Here is an 18,939-nt window from a genome sequence, read left to right as displayed (position 1 = left end):
TAGTAGTTGGTGTGTATGGCCGCACCGTCCCAGAATAAACATGTTTTAAACAGATAGTTTGTCTCCGATGATTTTTGTATGGGGTTAATGGAGAGTGAAATAAGATCAAATATAGAACATTTGCAAAGATGCCGATTTCCATACCGATTTCGAAGCTTAGACTAATTCCGCCGCCGGGCTAGGCCTTATACGAAGTCGAGTTTTTAAAGTAGAAAACTCCACCTAAAATGTTGAAGTCGCATCTGGATAGATGAATTTTTAACAAATATCATAAATAAAATAGGTGATTATGTATAGTATAATAAGTATAAGTGCAATTATGGGCTCTATTTTCATTATTAGCTCTGCCCTAAATATGGTGGGCTAGTAGGCCTACTGGAGACTTAATATTTAATTTCATATTTCAATGAATAGGTGCACTTTCCGGGGACAAGCTCTGTTGTCCTGGTGAGTCTTATATAGTTTGTTTCATATAATTTCAAATCATGTGCCATTTTTTCGGGCGGGAATCTATGCAGCTCTAGTTTTCAAAATTGTCTTTGCTCAGCCCCAAACATGGTGGGGTACTGAAGATTCTTATGCATGTTGTTTGAAAAAATAATAGATGTCATTTTCGGGGACCTTGCAGCTCTATTTTAAACAGTTTGGTATGCCGTCGTGGTTGTTATGCAAATGAGTTTGTGCATGTGTATTATGGGGAAGATAATATGTTAGTCATTCGCGGTCAACACGCCACACTGTTAAATTTTGATGCCGTTAATCTTTACATTAGAAGATTGTTCAAATCATGTAAATAAAACATTTTCCGGGCGGGAACCCAGCAGCTCTCGAAAATAACTCCAGGTGGAAAAGAAGCCGACCCATGAGTACTAAAAATGAAGGAGCACATGGGCTTCTTTTCGAGGCTTTATGGCAGTCTATTTAAGGAAAAATAATGCCATGCAACTTTGTTTCTGATTGTAAAAAAGGTCCACTTGTTTAGGCCTGACAATTACAACCCTTAAAATATCTCACTTTCAAAAACAATATTTATTTTCAATTAAAAAAAAAATAAATAAAAAAAATAAAATATCCGTAGAGGTTCGAACCCAATGCTGAGAGCACTCAAACCTGAGCATTACCCGTTACGCCACAAATCAGTACATGACTGAAGAGCTGATAATAGTCTATTTATATGAAATGAATGATCAATCCATGAAAAGTAATGCCATGCAACTTTGTTTCTGATTTTATTAAAAGGTCTACTTGTTTAGGCCTGACATTTACAACCCTCAAAATATTTCACTTTCAAAAACAATATTTATTTTCAATTTAAAAAAAAAATAAATAAAATAAAAATATCCGTAGAGGTTCGAACCCAATACTGAGAGCACTCAAACCTGAGCATTACCCGCTACGCCATAAAGTGGTACACACCGACCAGTTGATAATAGTCTATTTATACGTGTATTACGTAATTCATCATTACGTCATAAATATCATATTAACTTTGTTAAAACCAAAATGACCAGTTGGCTCAGGCGACTGAGCGTCGTGTTGACAACACGAATGTCGTGGGTTCGATTCCCACGCTGGTCGGTGGAATAGAGTTAAAGGTATGCGACCACTGTGTTTGGGGTTCACAGAATTATACGTCCCCCTTTCCACCACACATCTTGAGAAGGCACTAGCAATGCATCTGGTGATGATGTGGTGGAAACGACCCCAAGGCTGTGGCAGGGCCTTAGTGCTGAGGCAGGGAGAGCACATTTTTTACTTTTTTTTTTGCTTTCGCTACATGTACTTGATCTGGTAAATTTTATGTTTAGCGCCCTCAATTTTAATGCAAAAAAAGAAATTAATTATCTTCGTTACGTGTTTAGAAGAGAATGTATGTCTCACCGTAGTTTGGTATGCCGTTCGTTGTTATGCAAATGAGTTTGTGCAGGTGTAATGGGAAAGATGGTATTGTTAGTAATTCGCAGTCAACACGCCACACTGTTGAATTTTGATTTTGTTAATCAATGTTCCTACATTGGTAGCGAAATGTCCGATTCATGCAAGATATTGTATTGTAATATGTTACGAATAAACGTTTATAGTAGTTGGTGTGTATGGCCGCACCGTCCCAGAATAAACATGTTTTAAACAGATAGTTTGTCTCCGATGATTTTTGTATGGGGTTAATGGAGAGTGAAATAAGATCAAATATAGAACATTTGCAAAGATGCCGATTTCCATACCGATTTCGAAGCTTAGACTAATTCCGCCGCCGGGCTAGGCCTTATACGAAGTCGAGTTTTTAAAGTAGAAAACTCCACCTAAAATGTTGAAGTCGCATCTGGATAGATGAATTTTTAACAAATATCATAAATAAAATAGGTGATTATGTATAGTATAATAAGTATAAGTGCAATTATGGGCTCTATTTTCATTATTAGCTCTGCCCTAAATATGGTGGGCTAGTAGGCCTACTGGAGACTTAATATTTAATTTCATATTTCAATGAATAGGTGCACTTTCCGGGGACAAGCTCTGTTGTCCTGGTGAGTCTTATATAGTTTGTTTCATATAATTTCAAATCATGTGCCATTTTTTCGGGCGGGAATCTATGCAGCTCTAGTTTTCAAAATTGTCTTTGCTCAGCCCCAAACATGGTGGGGTACTGAAGATTCTTATGCATGTTGTTTGAAAAAATAATAGATGTCATTTTCGGGGACCTTGCAGCTCTATTTTAAACAGTTTGGTATGCCGTCGTGGTTGTTATGCAAATGAGTTTGTGCATGTGTATTATGGGGAAGATAATATGTTAGTCATTCGCGGTCAACACGCCACACTGTTAAATTTTGATGCCGTTAATCTTTACATTAGAAGATTGTTCAAATCATGTAAATAAAACATTTTCCGGGCGGGAACCCAGCAGCTCTCGAAAATAACTCCAGGTGGAAAAGAAGCCGACCCATGAGTACTAAAAATGAAGGAGCACATGGGCTTCTTTTCGAGGCTTTATGGCAGTCTATTTAAGGAAAAATAATGCCATGCAACTTTGTTTCTGATTGTAAAAAAGGTCCACTTGTTTAGGCCTGACAATTACAACCCTTAAAATATCTCACTTTCAAAAACAATATTTATTTTCAATAAAAAAAAAAATAAATAAAAAAATAAAATATCCGTAGAGGTTCGAACCCAATGCTGAGAGCACTCAAACCTGAGCATTACCCGTTACGCCACAAATCAGTACATGACTGAAGAGCTGATAATAGTCTATTTATATGAAATGAATGATCAATCCATGAAAAGTAATGCTGTTAATCTTTAGAAGATTGTTCAAATCATGTAAATAAAACATTTTCCGGGCGGAACTCAGCAGCTCCCCTCTTTTAGTTTGCAAAAGTATTCTCGAAAAGAACTCCATGTGGAAAAGAAGCCCACTCAAGAGTACTAAAAATGAAGGTGCACTTTCCGGGGACACTAAATAAGTATTTATGTTAGACAAACGCAAGCTATTAAAATCACTGATATGGCTTGAAACTAATTTTTCTTTTGCATTACGGATGGAGTAACCGACATTGAACATATATACCAAGTTTGAATTATTGTTGAATTCCAGAAGTATTTTTTCTGGATGTTTTTGTATGTGACTATTTCGCTGTGCTCCACCACTGGCGCCAAATTGGATCCACTGGAGCACAGTGTATTAACATACGAAAATATATTGAAACTTAATTGTGTCCACTCGGGCACAGTTATTAACATACGAAAAGATATTAACATTCAATGACTTATTTCTATTTTATATCACTTTGCATCACTGGTGCCAAATTGTGTCCACTTGAGTACAGTGTATTAACATACGAAAAGATATTGAAACTTAAGTGACTTCAAGTTAGGTCCACTTGAACACAGTGTATTACATACGAAAAGATATTGAAACTTAAGTGACTTTATTTCTATTTTATATCACTGTGCTCCCCTGGTGCCAAATTCTGTCCACTTGAGCACGGTGTTTTAACATACGAAAAGATATTAAAATTTAGTGACTTTATTTCTATTTTATATCACTGTGCTACCCTTGTGCTAAATTGGGTCCACTTGAGCAGTTACCGTAGTATAATAATAATAATTTATTGAAACTACACCTTTACAACGGTGGCACCCGTTCATACACGGTGCGTTCTATATACAGATAGACATTCAACAGATACAAATTAATAAAAACAAACAGATACAAAATAAAACTATCAACCGCCGACTCGATCGCGGCTATCGTAGTCGTACAGCACTTATGCAAAATACAATGAGTTAAAAAGAAAAGAAATACAAACAATTTTTAAGTAGTACAGTAACTGAAAAAAAAAAAAACAACAAAAAATATTGTACCAAAATTAAAAAAAAAAAAAATAGTAATATTAAAAACTCAAAATAAAAAGATCTCTATACCGCAACAAAACAAAAACATTACATGCTATCTGCGAGTTGTATAAGATTGTTTCGTATTTTCCATGATCTTGCTAGGTATGCATTACTAAGAAAATCGATGATGTACAAACTAAACGCGCACGCGTATAGAGCGTGCATGGAGCGCACAGAGCAATATATTGAAAGAGTTCCGAAATTGAAGGCAGTAATGGCGTTCCATACTCTTGCACCACCATGTGCCTGGCTGCTGCATGCTGCTGCTGCTGCTGCCGAGCACCAAAGTACCAGTCGGCGCACGAGGCCGATGAAACGTAGGTATCGACTAGGCCTAGTATTGTTATATTAAAATTCTATAATATTAATAATTGCTACTGCACTTTTGCACCTCTCTCGGGATCATCCCGGATCACGGGCATTTTAGGTACCGGGCTTTTTTATAGGGTTATTCCATTCGAAAAAATAGGGGTGCATTGTGTATTAAATCGTGGATTGTATTTAACTAACAGTTGACCCAGAACAGACTGGTGACGTTTCGAATGTTCCACTTTAGCTACGGGGGAGGTAAGTTAATGTACAGTGTATTACACAACACACAATTAATTGATACTAACGACAATGTTATTTTTATTCTCTTCTACAGGTCATTTCACATTTCTTTTACCACAGTTGTTTTGATGTATGGTTAAAGTGAATTATTTATTTAAGTAAATTAATAATAGAACTTAAACTTAGCTTTGTAAAAAATCAAAAACAATAACAGTTAAAGTATTCAAAATTGTTTTATTCTCAAAATAATTAAGTAAATTTAAATAAGTAAACGTAAAATATAAATGTTTATTCTCAATCGTTTAACAATGTTTTTGTTCCTAAATTCTTCAAATAATTAGAAAAGTAAATTAGAAACTTTAACTTAAAATAAAAATTTTATTCTGAATCTTTTAACTATTAACAATGTTTTTATTTATTTTTATGCTTAAACTAAACTTAGGCCTGTGGATACATTTCAGCGATATGCGCTAATATAGTGTCAAATGCGGTCTCTAAATTCTTGCCGTGTTCCTCTCGCCACATAAATTCATCCAGGTATTCGCCTAGCCATTCTCGTTTCACTCCTCTCATATTCTTGAATTTAGATTTCGCTTTACACCAGTATGATTCGATGTTTTGGGTGTGTGTCCCATCTACGGGGTTGACGAAGTGGCGGGAGTGGTTGACGGTGCGGTGACTCTCAATTGTTGGTATTTCCGCAACACGGCGATATGCAGCCCACTGGTCCGAATGAATGATAGTTCCAGGTAGAGTCTTTGCCTCGATGATTGGTAACAGTGTTGCAGCAGATCTGTCGGGTACAATTTCCATGTGTCCCTTTGCTGGCGTTGTGGTCGTGTCTACTAGTCCAAACACCCAGACTTCTTCGGCTGGTGCACGGCCTCTACCATTCTGAAAGATAAATAATAAAAACCCATATAAATACACATAGAAAAATTAAATTAAAAAAAGGGAAGCTGTTGGTTAAAATCATAGTTAAGGAGCTGGAGAAAAGATATGTCAAAGAGTAAGCATGTCACATAATAATTATGTCAAGTTAAAATAAAAAGGAGACATAATAAAAATAAATGCAATAGTTACCTTACGAGAGTGGCTGAAGCAGCTCTCATCAATTTGGACAACAACTCCAGGTCCACCAAGAAGAGTCGGCGTGTCGATGAGTTTTCGAGAGCAGACATCTCGCAGGTACCGAAATTGCTGTATTACCTGTTTCGGCTTTAGTCCTGTGAGTACCGTAGTCTAAAAGAGAAGAGTATAATTTAATACATAAGAATTATTTTAGTAATATTACAGGGGTATAATCACGATTTTTTGTTATGAGCTGTACAAACTGCAGGATAAAACATTGTAATAAAGGACTGTCACAAAAATATTTATCATACCAAATTAATCACAAGAGTAGATCGTTTTTGGTAACATTGTAGTGGGCATGATTGAAATGGCAGGAGAGACAAGAGTGTAATTTAATACATAAGAATGAGTAGATGTTCGTTTTGGTAACATGACAATGGACATAAAATGGCAGGATAGACAAAATAATGAATGTAAGAAATGTTAGTAGCCTAATTCACAAAAAAAAAAACAGTACGTACTTGCTTTACTGGTATATCAAGTGACCAAAAATACACCAACTGTAGCCATTGATCCATAAGTAATTTCATCCCAGATAGAAAAGTTCCCTGTCGCAAAGAAACAGTGCGGCGGCATCTATGGCATCGCCAGGTCAAGCCATCAGAACCTATAAAAAAATTGTTTGAATTAGTAATTTTTTAATATAAATAGATCAACAACATATATTTAAAATATTACAATATACCGTATGACATGCTCAATTCAATTTGCTTTGTTGTGTCGGTAGCAAGTAAAATAACAAACATTGATCCTTTTACTAACATTTAAAGTGCTACTTCTTAAACAACCTACTTATTAAATAGCAAAGTATCAAAATATCATCACAATTCCATAATTATAGCCGCATGGTAAAAAAGTGTGTAATATTGAAAAAACGAGAATAAACTTACGAGCACGAGTTGATATGTACATAGGTGTCACACAATGTACACAGTCTTTATCTCTCGGAAAGAGTCCTCTTCTCTGGAAAAATTCAAGGTAGTCATCTCGGCTATTGAAACGATGGTTTCCAATCGCTGGCAGCATGATAGTAAGTAATTTGTAGATTTCGATATAAAGTTCGCAAGATAAATTAGGAAAATGGTGAATACTCTGAAAACTAACTCCATTTTATACTATTTTGCAGTCACCGACAAAGCTAACTTCGTTTTCATACTCTTATTTTATCGGCGTGCGCAAACAACTTCGTAAATCGTACATTCTTTCGCGCAAAACAAAGCGTTTGATGCGGTGCGCTCAAAGTAACAACACCTATTGTTTCGCCCCACCAAAGGTGATATTTTTGCGGTGCCCACAAAAGCAACACATAAAACAATATAATTTTTAATAGATATCAGTTTCCATCTCAATTTTTATATGGATATAGAAAATACAATATTACATAGAATGTACAAGAAATTGTTTTCAAATGTACAGTTAGTTCAAAACACACATGTTATGTGTTGGAAAAATGTGTATAACAAACTAACGTAAAAACTCTTTATTTTATAATTATAAGCAATCTAGTACTGTAGGCGTAAAGGTTTGTTTATTATTAGATTAATTTTTACTTGTGTTATGTTCATCTCTACATTTTTGTTAACCAGGAATATCTGGTCTCTTTGACCAGTTTATTGTCATCACTGATTGACCAGGATATCTGGTGAAGTGATACCAGTTTATTGTCATCACTGATTGACCAGGATATCAGGTTGTTTTTAAAGTGCAGTCTAGGCCCAACAAATATTTGTCTCCTTGTCGGTTTTTTATAGTGATATAAACATCACCTAAGTTGATAAGCCATACAGTAGTATTATTATATTGTAACACAGGCAAAATGAGAATTCCGTAGTCCCATAATCTTACCTAAAATAAAGTTACATTTACTTGTTCTTGTTTTCTTCAAGTCGTCGTCATTGATGATTCCTTTGACAATGAGTGAGAGAGACCAGCAATATATGATTCAACATAATTATGTTTATTTATTACACTTGTATATTTATTTATTTTCATTTTACTTTTTAATAATATTGAATAATTACACAAGGTAACAAAAACCAATACGATTTATAGATTATTGTCGAGAAGGACTCCAGTGTAAATATAGATAAAAACGTGTAAAGAACTTCGGGGAACGGTGTAGTATAGGAGAAAAGATGTTTATTTTAATTATTTTTAGAAATTTGTACATAGAAGACTCTAAATCTTATAAAATTATAGGATCTATGTACACATTGCTAAAAAAAATTATAGGGCGTTGATTCATGACTCATTGGCTAGATAATGGACAAAGCTTTCCATTTACGTCTCCATTGTTGTTACGCACCTATAGTATACGGCTTCCATTGTTTTCATTGGGACTGCCTGGCCAAGTCTCTAGCATCGTGTTACATAGGCCTAATATAACATAGTTAAAATTAAATGTAAACAAAATAATATATGGATTACGTACTTGAAATAACATATTATTTATTGGTTCTTATATTTTTTCTAAGTCGCACACGCATTACATAGGCTTAATATAACAGTTAAAATTAAATGTAAACAAAATAATATATGGAGATTGATACTTGAAATAACGTATTTATATTGCTTCTTATATTCTTTCTATAGTTTGATTCTACAATAGCCTCAAGTTACAACTCTGCAATGAAATATTAAATACATTGTAAATGTATACATAAAATGACTGTACAAAAACACAATATAATTAAAATGTTCAAATATATATTTGCACATAAAAAGTGTAGGCCTAAAAAAATACACTGTACATTAATTTACCTCCCCCGTAGCTAAAGTGGAACATTCGAAACGTCACCAGTCCGTTCTGGGTCAACTGTTAGTTAAATACAATCCACGACTTAATACACAATGCACCCCTATTTTTTCGAATGGAATAACCCTATAAAAAAGCCCGGTACCTAAAATGCCCGTGATCCATCATCCCTCTCTCGAGTGGTTATATGGAATGACCGTGAAGTTGTATGCCCAGAGAGAGAGAGGCCTTGTTGTTGTGTACGAAAAGTACAGTAGCGGGGTCTGTAGGTTCTAGGCCGCGCCGGTTTATGATGATTTCGGTGGCGTCTGAAATCGGTCAAATGGTTACAGTGCATTTCGGCCGCCGGTTATGAAACGACCAAATTCATGAAACTCCATAAAGGACAAAATATGGCAAGATCATTTCGGCCACCAGGTTTGGCGCGCCAAATTGAAATAGCCAGAAATAACTGTACAGTATTACAGTGAAAAAAATAACTTTACCAAGTCTATGGAACGCCACAGAGAACTATGGTCATTTAAACCAGAAATCAGTTGTGCAATGGGCTAATAGTAAATACATTTTGTTTTTGCCGTATATTTAAAGTTATATTACAGTATTTTACCGTCTGAATATTTTGGTCAAAATGAATATTGATTTTTTATTTTACAGGTCTCGAAGATGCGTGTGCTTTGTAAAAATGTGTTTCTTTAAATATAATAAATGTAAAACATACGAATAAAAGTGTTTTTGACTGGTACATAAAAAAACTTCAGCATCACCTCTTATTAAAAAAATATCATTAATATTCACTGTAGTGATGGCAATGTGCACGCCATAAATATCGCTGCTGTTTCTGGAATTGAAGACCGCCGATTGGGCTTAATAATACAGTCTTTAGTAAAATATTAACATTTTAACACACATGGCGTGTCATACATACCGTATATTTCGATGTATAAGTCGCACCTGTGTATAAGACGCACCCCCTAACTGAGAGTAAAATATCGGTATTTTTTATATCGTCGATGTATAAGACGCACTTTATATTTCATCAAAACAATGTTTTTTTAAATTGTAATCAATATTATTGTAATAATATATTTTGTTATATCTACAACGGCGGCCTTTAGTTAGGTTTTTTCTTACCTAGGCTCGGCCGCACCCAGCCTCAACAAGTTCTTTCTAACTTGTTATTCACGAGTTTCGCACCCGCAACATCGAGTGCATGACCGTGTGTGTAACACACGCACGTGTGTGGGCTAGCCTCGCTCGATCATTTCGAGAGGGCGCACGTTTTCACAGACAATCGTATTCGATTAGTATCTATGTATCCGAGAAGTCCATGCTATAATCAACTGGAGAATATACTAGTCGAATACCGTACACCATGTGGCCGCCGAGAAGGGCTTGCGCTGGGGGTACAGCGGTCGGCGATCGTGCGTAAAACTATAAATAAATACTATTCCAATCCAATCGTAAACATTTACAAATGAAATTTTAACGGAGCGCCTAAAACAGCTCCATAATGAACAAATCTTTTCATATTTAGTATAACATCACGCTAAAATGGATTGAAAACTAGGCAGAAGCAGGTTGCCGTTACGTTAGTACACTGTAGCTAGGCCTAGCCTACTCAGGCCTAGCCTAGCCAACGAGGTGACGATAGGGCCTATATGTACAATCTGTGTGGTGAGGCATTTATGTTCGGTGTATAAGACGCACCCTTAATTTAGAGGTCAAATTTGCGTGTCAAAAGTGCGACTTATACACCGAAATATACGGTATTCAAGAAAAATTACAATTCTGGCGGCCGAAATGAACAATACATATTTTGTCCTTTTTGGCGTTTCATGAATTTGGCAATTCCATAACCAGCGGCCGAAATGACTGGCGGCCGAAATGATCAGACACCGGTCAAATGAATGAGCTTTATTTTGATGTGTCAAAATTGTGCAGCGAACTGGCGATCAAAATGGATCAAAATGTTGTCAAACTCGGCTACTTTCAACTGAATTTAATCAAAATTTTAGCGTAGATCGTGAATAAATTGTTAGGCTTGAGGAAAATACATGTTTTTAAAACTCTCTTTTTTCAAAATTTTAATTAAATTTCGGGACATATTCTTAAAGAGTGAAATATTTTGAAAATGCAAAAACATCTGGCAGGGTAGTCGATTTGGACGTATTTTGACTGATTACGTGAATTTTGAAATGCCGACAAAGAGAGGGTTTTGCCAGAATGGGTCACATATCAATACAAATCAATTTTTTGCTGTTGGCCTAAACAAAATTTGGATGCTTGGTTAGTACAGAGAGAGGCCAAAATGTCAATATGGTAAAAGTTAGGACTGTGTAACTTCTTGATAACTAATGGGTGTATTGGAATATTTTTTTTGCCAAACTACTCGGACCCATATTTCTATTCACTCTAGTAATGGGAAACTTTTGCCCAAAGTGGACAGAAACCCCTTTTCTTACCAATGATCAAGAAATTGGCCATATGAATATCTCATCAACCACTGGTCAGAAAGTGATAATTGTGGTCTCAAATTATTTGTTTGTTCTAATGTAATAAAAATCATAAAACTGTCAAAAAACCTCTAATTTTGACCTTTGACATATAATCGGCACAAACATTTTTTGGCTTGGAGCATATTTCTATTTATCACTTTAATGGACAACTTTTGCCAAAAATGACTGTGAAACTTTATTTTTGATCATTGATCAAGGAAATAACCATATCAATATCTCAGCAACCACTAGTCAGAAAGTTATAATTTTAGTCTCAAATTATATTTATATTTGCTCTAATACTATACTACTACTACTGCGTCGAGCTTGCTCGGATTCTTTTGACTACTTCTTTCCAGCCGTCTCTGTTCATCATTGCTCCTGGTAGCTCTTCAATTTTATGGCCGGAGTCTGCAACTAATTGGTCAATGAATGATTTTGGGGGCCTGCCTGGTCTTCTTGCCCCATGTGATGGCATTCAGAGCATAAGTTCGCTAATCAGTTCACTTTTGTTGCGGAAAGAGTGTCCAACAAAGCGGACTCTTCTTTCTTTGATGACATCGGTGATCTTGCGAAGATTCCCATATAGCTGAGCGTTCGAGAGGTGCTCTTGCCACGAAACGTTAAGAACGGCTCGTAGCATCCTAGTATATGTTCCGTTTAGAGTGTTTTCAAGTTTCTTAGTTAGGGTCCATGTCGATGACCCGTAGAGAAGGACAGACTCGACTGTGGTCTTAAAGAGATTTTTCTTCATGTTGTTTGAGATGTTGGACTTCCATATGACAGTCAGGCGTTTGAGAGCTGACCAGGCTTTGCTCATACGTATATCAACGTCTTTTGCTGTTGAGGCAATGTTGCTGCCAAGATAGGTGAACTGGTCGACTTGTTTGAGAGCGTATCCGGAGCTAGTTTGAATTTGACCTTGACAGTTTACGTTCATACTTTCTGTCTTTTTGGCATTTAAGTGAAGGCCGATTGAGGATGCAGCATTTTCAAGGGCGTGTAGGAGGGTTGTTGCTCCAGCGATCGTGTTCGACAACAGGGCTATATCGTCAGCATAATCAGCGTCAGTTACCAATGTCGCAGGGAACCTCTTACTGATTCTTGGCTTCAAAGTTAAGCCGTGTTTGTTGAGTGGATCAATAGCCGAGCGGAGAACATAATCAAGACAGATGATGAAGATGTAGGGAGCGGAGTATCTCCTTGAAGGACGCCTGCTTTTACCTGAAACGGATCAGTATCACCATCTGGAGAACGAACCAGGGCACTTGAGTTTTTGTACAGCATCATTATGGCCTTGACAATCTCAAGTGGAATTTTGTAGACGAGAAGAATTTTAAGCATCTTTTCACGATGGATAGAATCGAAGGCTTTTGCGAAATCTACAAAGAGGAGGACTGCAGGAAGATTTTTGTCACGCACTCCCTCAAGTATTCTCCTAATTGTGAGAATCTGGCTGCTTGCTGAACGTCCCTGTCTAAAACCATTTTGGTTTTTACGAAGTATTGTCTCGATCCATGGTTGTATTCTATTCAAGAGCATGAGATTGTAAATCTTGGCAGCAATGGAGGTGAGAGTTATTCCTCTGTAGTTTTCGACCTTTCCAAGATCTCCTTTTTTTGGAAAAGGTAGTATGCAGCCTCTTGTCCAGTAGTGAATAGGTCTTTGTTCATAGACCTCATTGCAACACTTCAAGAGTACGTTGTTAAAATGTTTCGTTTTCCACACTTCAGGAGGAATCCCATCAAGTCCTGGGGATTTTCCATTTTTCATTTTTGTGAGTGCTTTGTTTAACTCTTTGTCGTTAAAAGGACCGATTTTGATGTTAGATTCCGTCTGTGCTGGAAATAGCTCAATGGTTTCCACATTGGTTATATTGGGAATGTTGCCAAGAAGGTTCTTGAAGTGGTTTTTCCATTGATTTAGACGATCATTTTGACTGGTGGCTTTCAGCTTTGCTTGACTAATGCGCTTTCTACCTGAGATTTCATTAATCGTATTCCAGGCCATCGATGATTGCTTATTCACCGAATATTGCTTAATCGAGTCAATCTTAGTTTGCAGATAGGTTTTCATTTCGATTTGATAGAGCCTCGTCAATTGTAACTTCTCTCTGTTGAATTTTGAGATGTTTTGGGGTGTAGGGTTACCATTTTTACGAGTTGCTGATCGTTTGATCCTCTCTCGTTGGTCTTGAATAGCCTGCGTTTCCCAGGGTACTCTTTTGCGTTTTTTAGGTTTCAAGGGAATACAGTTGGAAGCGGCTTCCCGGTGTGCTTTCACAAAGTTTTCATAGGTGGTATCTGGATTGTCGATCACACTTTCATCTTGGAGAGCATCAAATCGATTTCTAAGTTCAATGGTGAACCGCTCGAGGGTATTACCATCGTGTATTAAGGACTTCCAATAATATGGCGGAGGATTATCAAGTTTTTTGTTGTTTGCTCGAAGACTCAGTCGTATACGGCTGGAAACGATGCGATGATCTGATATCACACTGGCAAAACTGTTATATGCTTCGCAGTTTAAGCAGCTGTTTTTCCATTTGTGGTTTATAAGAAGGTAGTCAAGTTGAGCTTTTCTACCGTTTGCATATTGGAAGGTCCAAAGTTTACCCATTCTCTTTTGAAACTTGGTATTCAGAGCCAGCAGCCGGTTTTCAACAGCAAACTCCCGAAAAAGTTCACCGTTTCGGTGTGTCTGATCATGAAAGGAAAAAGTTTTGTTATTTTCCATGCTAATTTGAGCGTTGAAATCTCCTCCAATCAATAAAAGATTATGTTTTGGAACATCTCTAACTAACGAGGATAGTTCGATGTAGAATTGAGTGACCAAATCTTCATCTGCTACGTTTGTAGGACTGTAGCAAGAGATAATTGTGGTTTCTGGGTTACCGTTGAAGTTTGCAATATTAATTCTGGAGTTGATTTTCTCGATTTTGTTAAGGGATTTAATTGCTCTGGGGCTTAGGAGTAAGCCGACGCCTCCTATGGTAGCATTTATGTCATTTTTCGTAGCAGAGCTTGTGATGAGGGTCCAACCTTTGCCAGCATCTTTGTATTCTAATTCGTTGGCTTCGTGAAATATGCGATGTTCTTGAATACACACAACGTCAATTTTCCAATTTATCGAGTTTGCGATAAGTTCAGGTATCTGATTGATAGTGTTCAAAGTACGAACATTAAAGGTTGAGATAATGATGAAGTTTTTGCATTTCAGCAAGTTCATTTTTGTTTTTGTTTTTGGATCTCTAGCTGACTTTTCGGACTCCGCTGGAGAATCCAGGACAGCGGTAGAACGCGCTCCTTGGTTAACCGCGCGACGAGCGATGCGGGATGAACGTCGGGGAAATTGTGTAGTCGTTTAAATCTTTCGGTGGCTGAATATACTGACTGCGCTCGCCAATTCTACAGCCAGTTAAAAATAGTTATAACTTGTCGAAAACTACTTCCAGACACAGAGGTTACAACTACCACTTTGCCGCCAGATGCTGGAACAGTCGCGCCATGGGTTTGGTTGGGTTGCACTATCTTTGTCTGGTTTCTCCCCTTTGACCTGTCTGGCTTGGGTAACCCTACCAGGAGCCAAGGCTCCCACCAGCATAGCTCTCCGGATCAACAAAACACGCAAGCCAATCCACCATGTCAAGGTTTAGTGCAAGGCTCTAATAATACAACAGAAATACTGTACACAAAATGTTAGCTGGTACAAACATTTTTGCGTGGATGTTGTCTTTGCTTGATATCAAAATACACTCATGTTGATATCACTCTAATGAGAACAATTGACCACTGATCAAGAAAATGACCATAGAAATATTTAGCAGCCAGGTCACAAACAACTAGACAACTAAACTAAATTTTTTGGCTTTCTTCTTACAAATCATATTAATTATTATTGTACACTTCCATTACAGAAGTATGGCTGAAATGTTGCAATGTAACATGGATAATGTGTTTGATACAGTATTAGGAAATCTTCAATTAATACTTGATGAATTGCATGGAGGAGAAACCAGAAGACAAATCGGTGAACACTTTAAGCTTGAAGATTTTTGGATCAAGATAGGTTTGTTTTTTATACCCTTATCTGCGTAAATTATTACAACTTGTAACAAGTTGTAACCAGGCTTTTGTACTGTATGTATACACTTCAGACACAAGTGGCATTTGCACAATTTATGCTCTTGTTAATACCGAATCTAACAAATTGATGGTGTTGTGAAATAAGGTGACAAGTGTTTCACAGAAGGCCTACTAGGAAATGAAGGGTGTGCGTTTATTTGAGGGAACTGTTTGTTTTGGCCAGGCGTTAATTTTTTTGGTGCAATATGGTAAAATGTATAATCAAATGAATACAGTACCGCTAGATATGAAAAAAAACAACACCACAATTAATATCAAGAAGTGATCAAATACAGTAAAAATTGTATCAAAATGGAAATGTGTTGTAATACAATATTGTGTATATATGCATGATGGTAGGGCGTTTAATCGAGAAAATAAATAAACGCCAGGGAGGTGTTTATTCCAAATGATGTTTTATGGGGGCGTTTATTTAAACCGGGGCGTTTATTCAAATTCATGGTACAAAATGTAAATGTAAAATGGAATGGTCCTTGACCACATATCTATCTGTATATTCATTTTGGTAAAGATCTTGTAATTACTTTTTGAGTAATCCTGCTAACAGTGGGAAAGCCACAATATTTGTAAATTTAGCTGATTATGGGAAAAATATTATTAGTGAAACAAATTCATAAATGGTTTTAATATATTGTCATGTAAAATTAAATGTTTTTGAACAAAATGATAATCTGTAATATAATGGCAAAATCAACCAAGATGTCTTTTTTCCGAAATTGTACCCTAAAAAATGTTTAAAATAAAATATTTAGAAAAATTGAACAGTCCTTTAAAAAGATCTTTAAAAATGAATAATCTACAGAATACGTTATTAAGATACAAAATTTGGTAAGTGGGATGCAGCTCCGACTATTCAAACTAAAGATACCTCTATTTGTTCCATCGAAAAGTAGCGAAACCGCCATTTTGTAAACACATTGTGTTTATGAATTTATTTATAGCGAACGATATACGCGATGTTTATTATTGTCCGAGTATTGTATTCATATAAATAAATACTGTACATTCCATTACAGCATATATTATTACTTGATTATTTATGACAATAAAAATTTTAGTTGAGGAATATTTATAATAACTATTATAATAACTTGTATACGAGTCCGAGGCCTAGCCCTATTTAGTGAGCGATTTTTCAGAAAAATTAATAAATATTATTTTAAAAATATATATATGTCTGGTTGTATTATATAATTATAATATTATATGATGGCCTAAAATGGGGGCTGTATTTTATTATTTAAATTACAGTATTACTATTATTATTTATTAAATCTACTAAATCAAATAAATGAAAAATAAAATAATAGTACTGAATAAAAAAAGAGAGTTTGGGAGGATCAGATCACCAATATTATTCTTGATAAAACAATTGATTATAATTTTTTTAATTCTGTGGGATGCACCTATTCACCTATTACTACAAATGTTCTTATTATTTTATGCCTTCTAGTGAGAATTAACTTTACCTGCCGCCCAACGTTAAACTCGGACATTTTTTCTACGTTAAACTCCAGCATATATGATAGCTGGGCAATTCAACCGAAGATACATACGGATAACCTGAATATAATGTCTCCCTTATGGACATTGTACGGATCTTCTAAACCGTATCCAGTTTGCCGCTTAAACTTAAAAAACCCAAGTTTCCTGATGGTACTTATTATTATCGCTGGAGACGTTTCTCCGAACCCAGGACCAATCAGAAACCCATGTTCAATTTGTAAAAAACCGATTGCGAAAACGCACAGGGCAATGAAATGCACTGAATGTAAATGTAACTACCATATCAAGTGCGGAAGAATAAATAAAATTGTATATGATAAGCAACGGAACTCGAAAGATAATTGGTTATGTCAAGAATGCCTCTTCAATCAGCTTCCGAATGATGAATGCATCAGTGACATTAATATTCATGACGAATTTACTGCCGACACAAATAATGTGAATGAAACCCAACAAGATGGACATACATGTACAGAAGACATTTACGAGCATTTAAGCGAGGAATTCAACGTGTTTAACAAAGGCCTACATTTTATTCACCTTAATGCGCGGTCATTAGTTAATAAAATGTCTGAACTAAGGCACATCGCATCGAAGACCAAAGCTACTGTTATATCCATCAGCGAGTCGTGGCTGGACGAATCCATCACCGATAACGAGATCAAAATTGATGGATATACAGCGCTCAGGAAGGACAGAAACCGGTCTGGTGGTGGAGTTTGTATCTACGTAAAAAATGAACGCGCCTTCACACGTAGAAATGATCTGGATATCGACGATTTTGAAGCAATTTGGATAAATATATATCTGCCTCGTTCAAAGGAAATTGTGATTGGTACATGCTACCGCCCTCCAAAACAGAATGTAACTTTATTTCAGAACAACTTTGAAGAAACTGTATCAAAAATCAAAGAGAGTAGTGAAATTTATATTCTTGGTGACTTTAACATATGTACTTTAAATATTAATCCAGTATCGCAAAGATATAATGATTGCCTTATAAGAAATGGTTTTAGTAATGTTATTAAGGATATAACTAGAATAGGAAAAGAAAAAAGCTCATGTTTGGACCACATTGTTACTAATGTACAAAATAATGTGAAGCAATCTGGAGTAATTAACATTGGCCTTAGTGACCATTTTCTTATTTATTGCACTAGAAAAATACCTAAGTCTCATGTTCATAAAAATGAACACAACTCCGCAAAATTACGATCTTTAAAAAACTATAATGTAAATAACTATCTTGAAACACTTAACGATATCGATTGGTCTGTTGTCACTAATAATGTCGATGTAAATATCGCGTGGTTAACTCTTAAAGATATCATCATTAAGGTGATCGACTCAATAGCGCCAATAAAAAAAGTTAGACTTAAACAAAACATAGCACCCTGGTTTACCTCCGAAATTGCCGATGAAATCAAAGTAAGAGACACACTTTTAAAACAATTCAAGAAAGATAAATCTAATCTAGATATATACAAATATTATTGTGCCTCTAGGAACAAAGCTCAGCGGCTGATCAAAAAAGCTAAATCTAATTATTTTCTCAATAAGATTGATGAAAATAAAGACAACCCTAAAAAATTATGGAAAACCCTCAAACAGCTCGGATACGAGAAGAAATGTAAAACAAACACTAAAATCGTTCTCGATGACAATGGTAAACAAACTTTCTGTCCAAAAGGCGTTGCCTCTCGTTTTAATGAGTTTTTCACGAATGTTGCGTCAACACTCGTCAAAAAACTCCCAAAATGCATAGGTTTTTTCACCATGTCCACTAACGATCTTCTTAAATACTACGTTAAATTAAAAGGAAAAATGTTTAAGCTAGAGCCTGTTACCATAGAATTTGTTAAAACTCAACTCGAAAGCCTAAATGTAAACAAAAGCGTCGGTCTAGATAATATTCCCTCAAGATTCTTACGTGACGGTGCGATAATCTTGGCTGAACCGA

The 18,939-nt window shown here is 35.9% G+C and overlaps 2 protein-coding genes across 2 annotated transcripts in view; one reads left to right on the top strand and one right to left on the bottom strand.

Annotated features, from left to right (window-relative positions):
- Window positions 1-4,689: 4,689 nt before the first annotated feature.
- The window catches only part of LOC144850856 (cyclin-D1-binding protein 1 homolog), an 80,569-nt gene continuing 66,319 nt past the window's right edge, over window positions 4,690-18,939 (top strand). Inside the window, exons 1-2 of the mRNA XM_078708341.1 lie at window positions 4,690-4,709; window positions 15,245-15,396. Coding sequence (XP_078564467.1) covers window positions 15,249-15,396 — 148 coding nt within the window. The 5' untranslated portion in view covers window positions 4,690-4,709; window positions 15,245-15,248. The remainder of the gene's footprint in view (window positions 4,710-15,244; window positions 15,397-18,939) is intronic.
- LOC144850399 (uncharacterized) lies at window positions 5,383-6,792 on the bottom strand. Its single transcript, XM_078707671.1, has 3 exons — window positions 6,540-6,792; window positions 6,028-6,186; window positions 5,383-5,838 (listed from the first exon to the last, which is right to left on the bottom strand). The coding sequence occupies exons 1-3, from the start codon at window positions 6,606-6,608 to the stop codon at window positions 5,383-5,385; spliced, it is 684 nt and encodes a 227-aa protein (XP_078563797.1). The 5' UTR covers window positions 6,609-6,792.

Source organism: Antedon bifida, chromosome 8 (assembly GCF_963402885.1).
Source record: "Antedon bifida chromosome 8, ecAntBifi1.1, whole genome shotgun sequence".
Taxonomy (NCBI): Eukaryota; Metazoa; Echinodermata; class Crinoidea; order Comatulida; family Antedonidae; genus Antedon; species Antedon bifida.
Note: the sequence above shows the minus strand (reverse complement) of the source record. Positions and strands in the feature narration are given on the sequence as shown.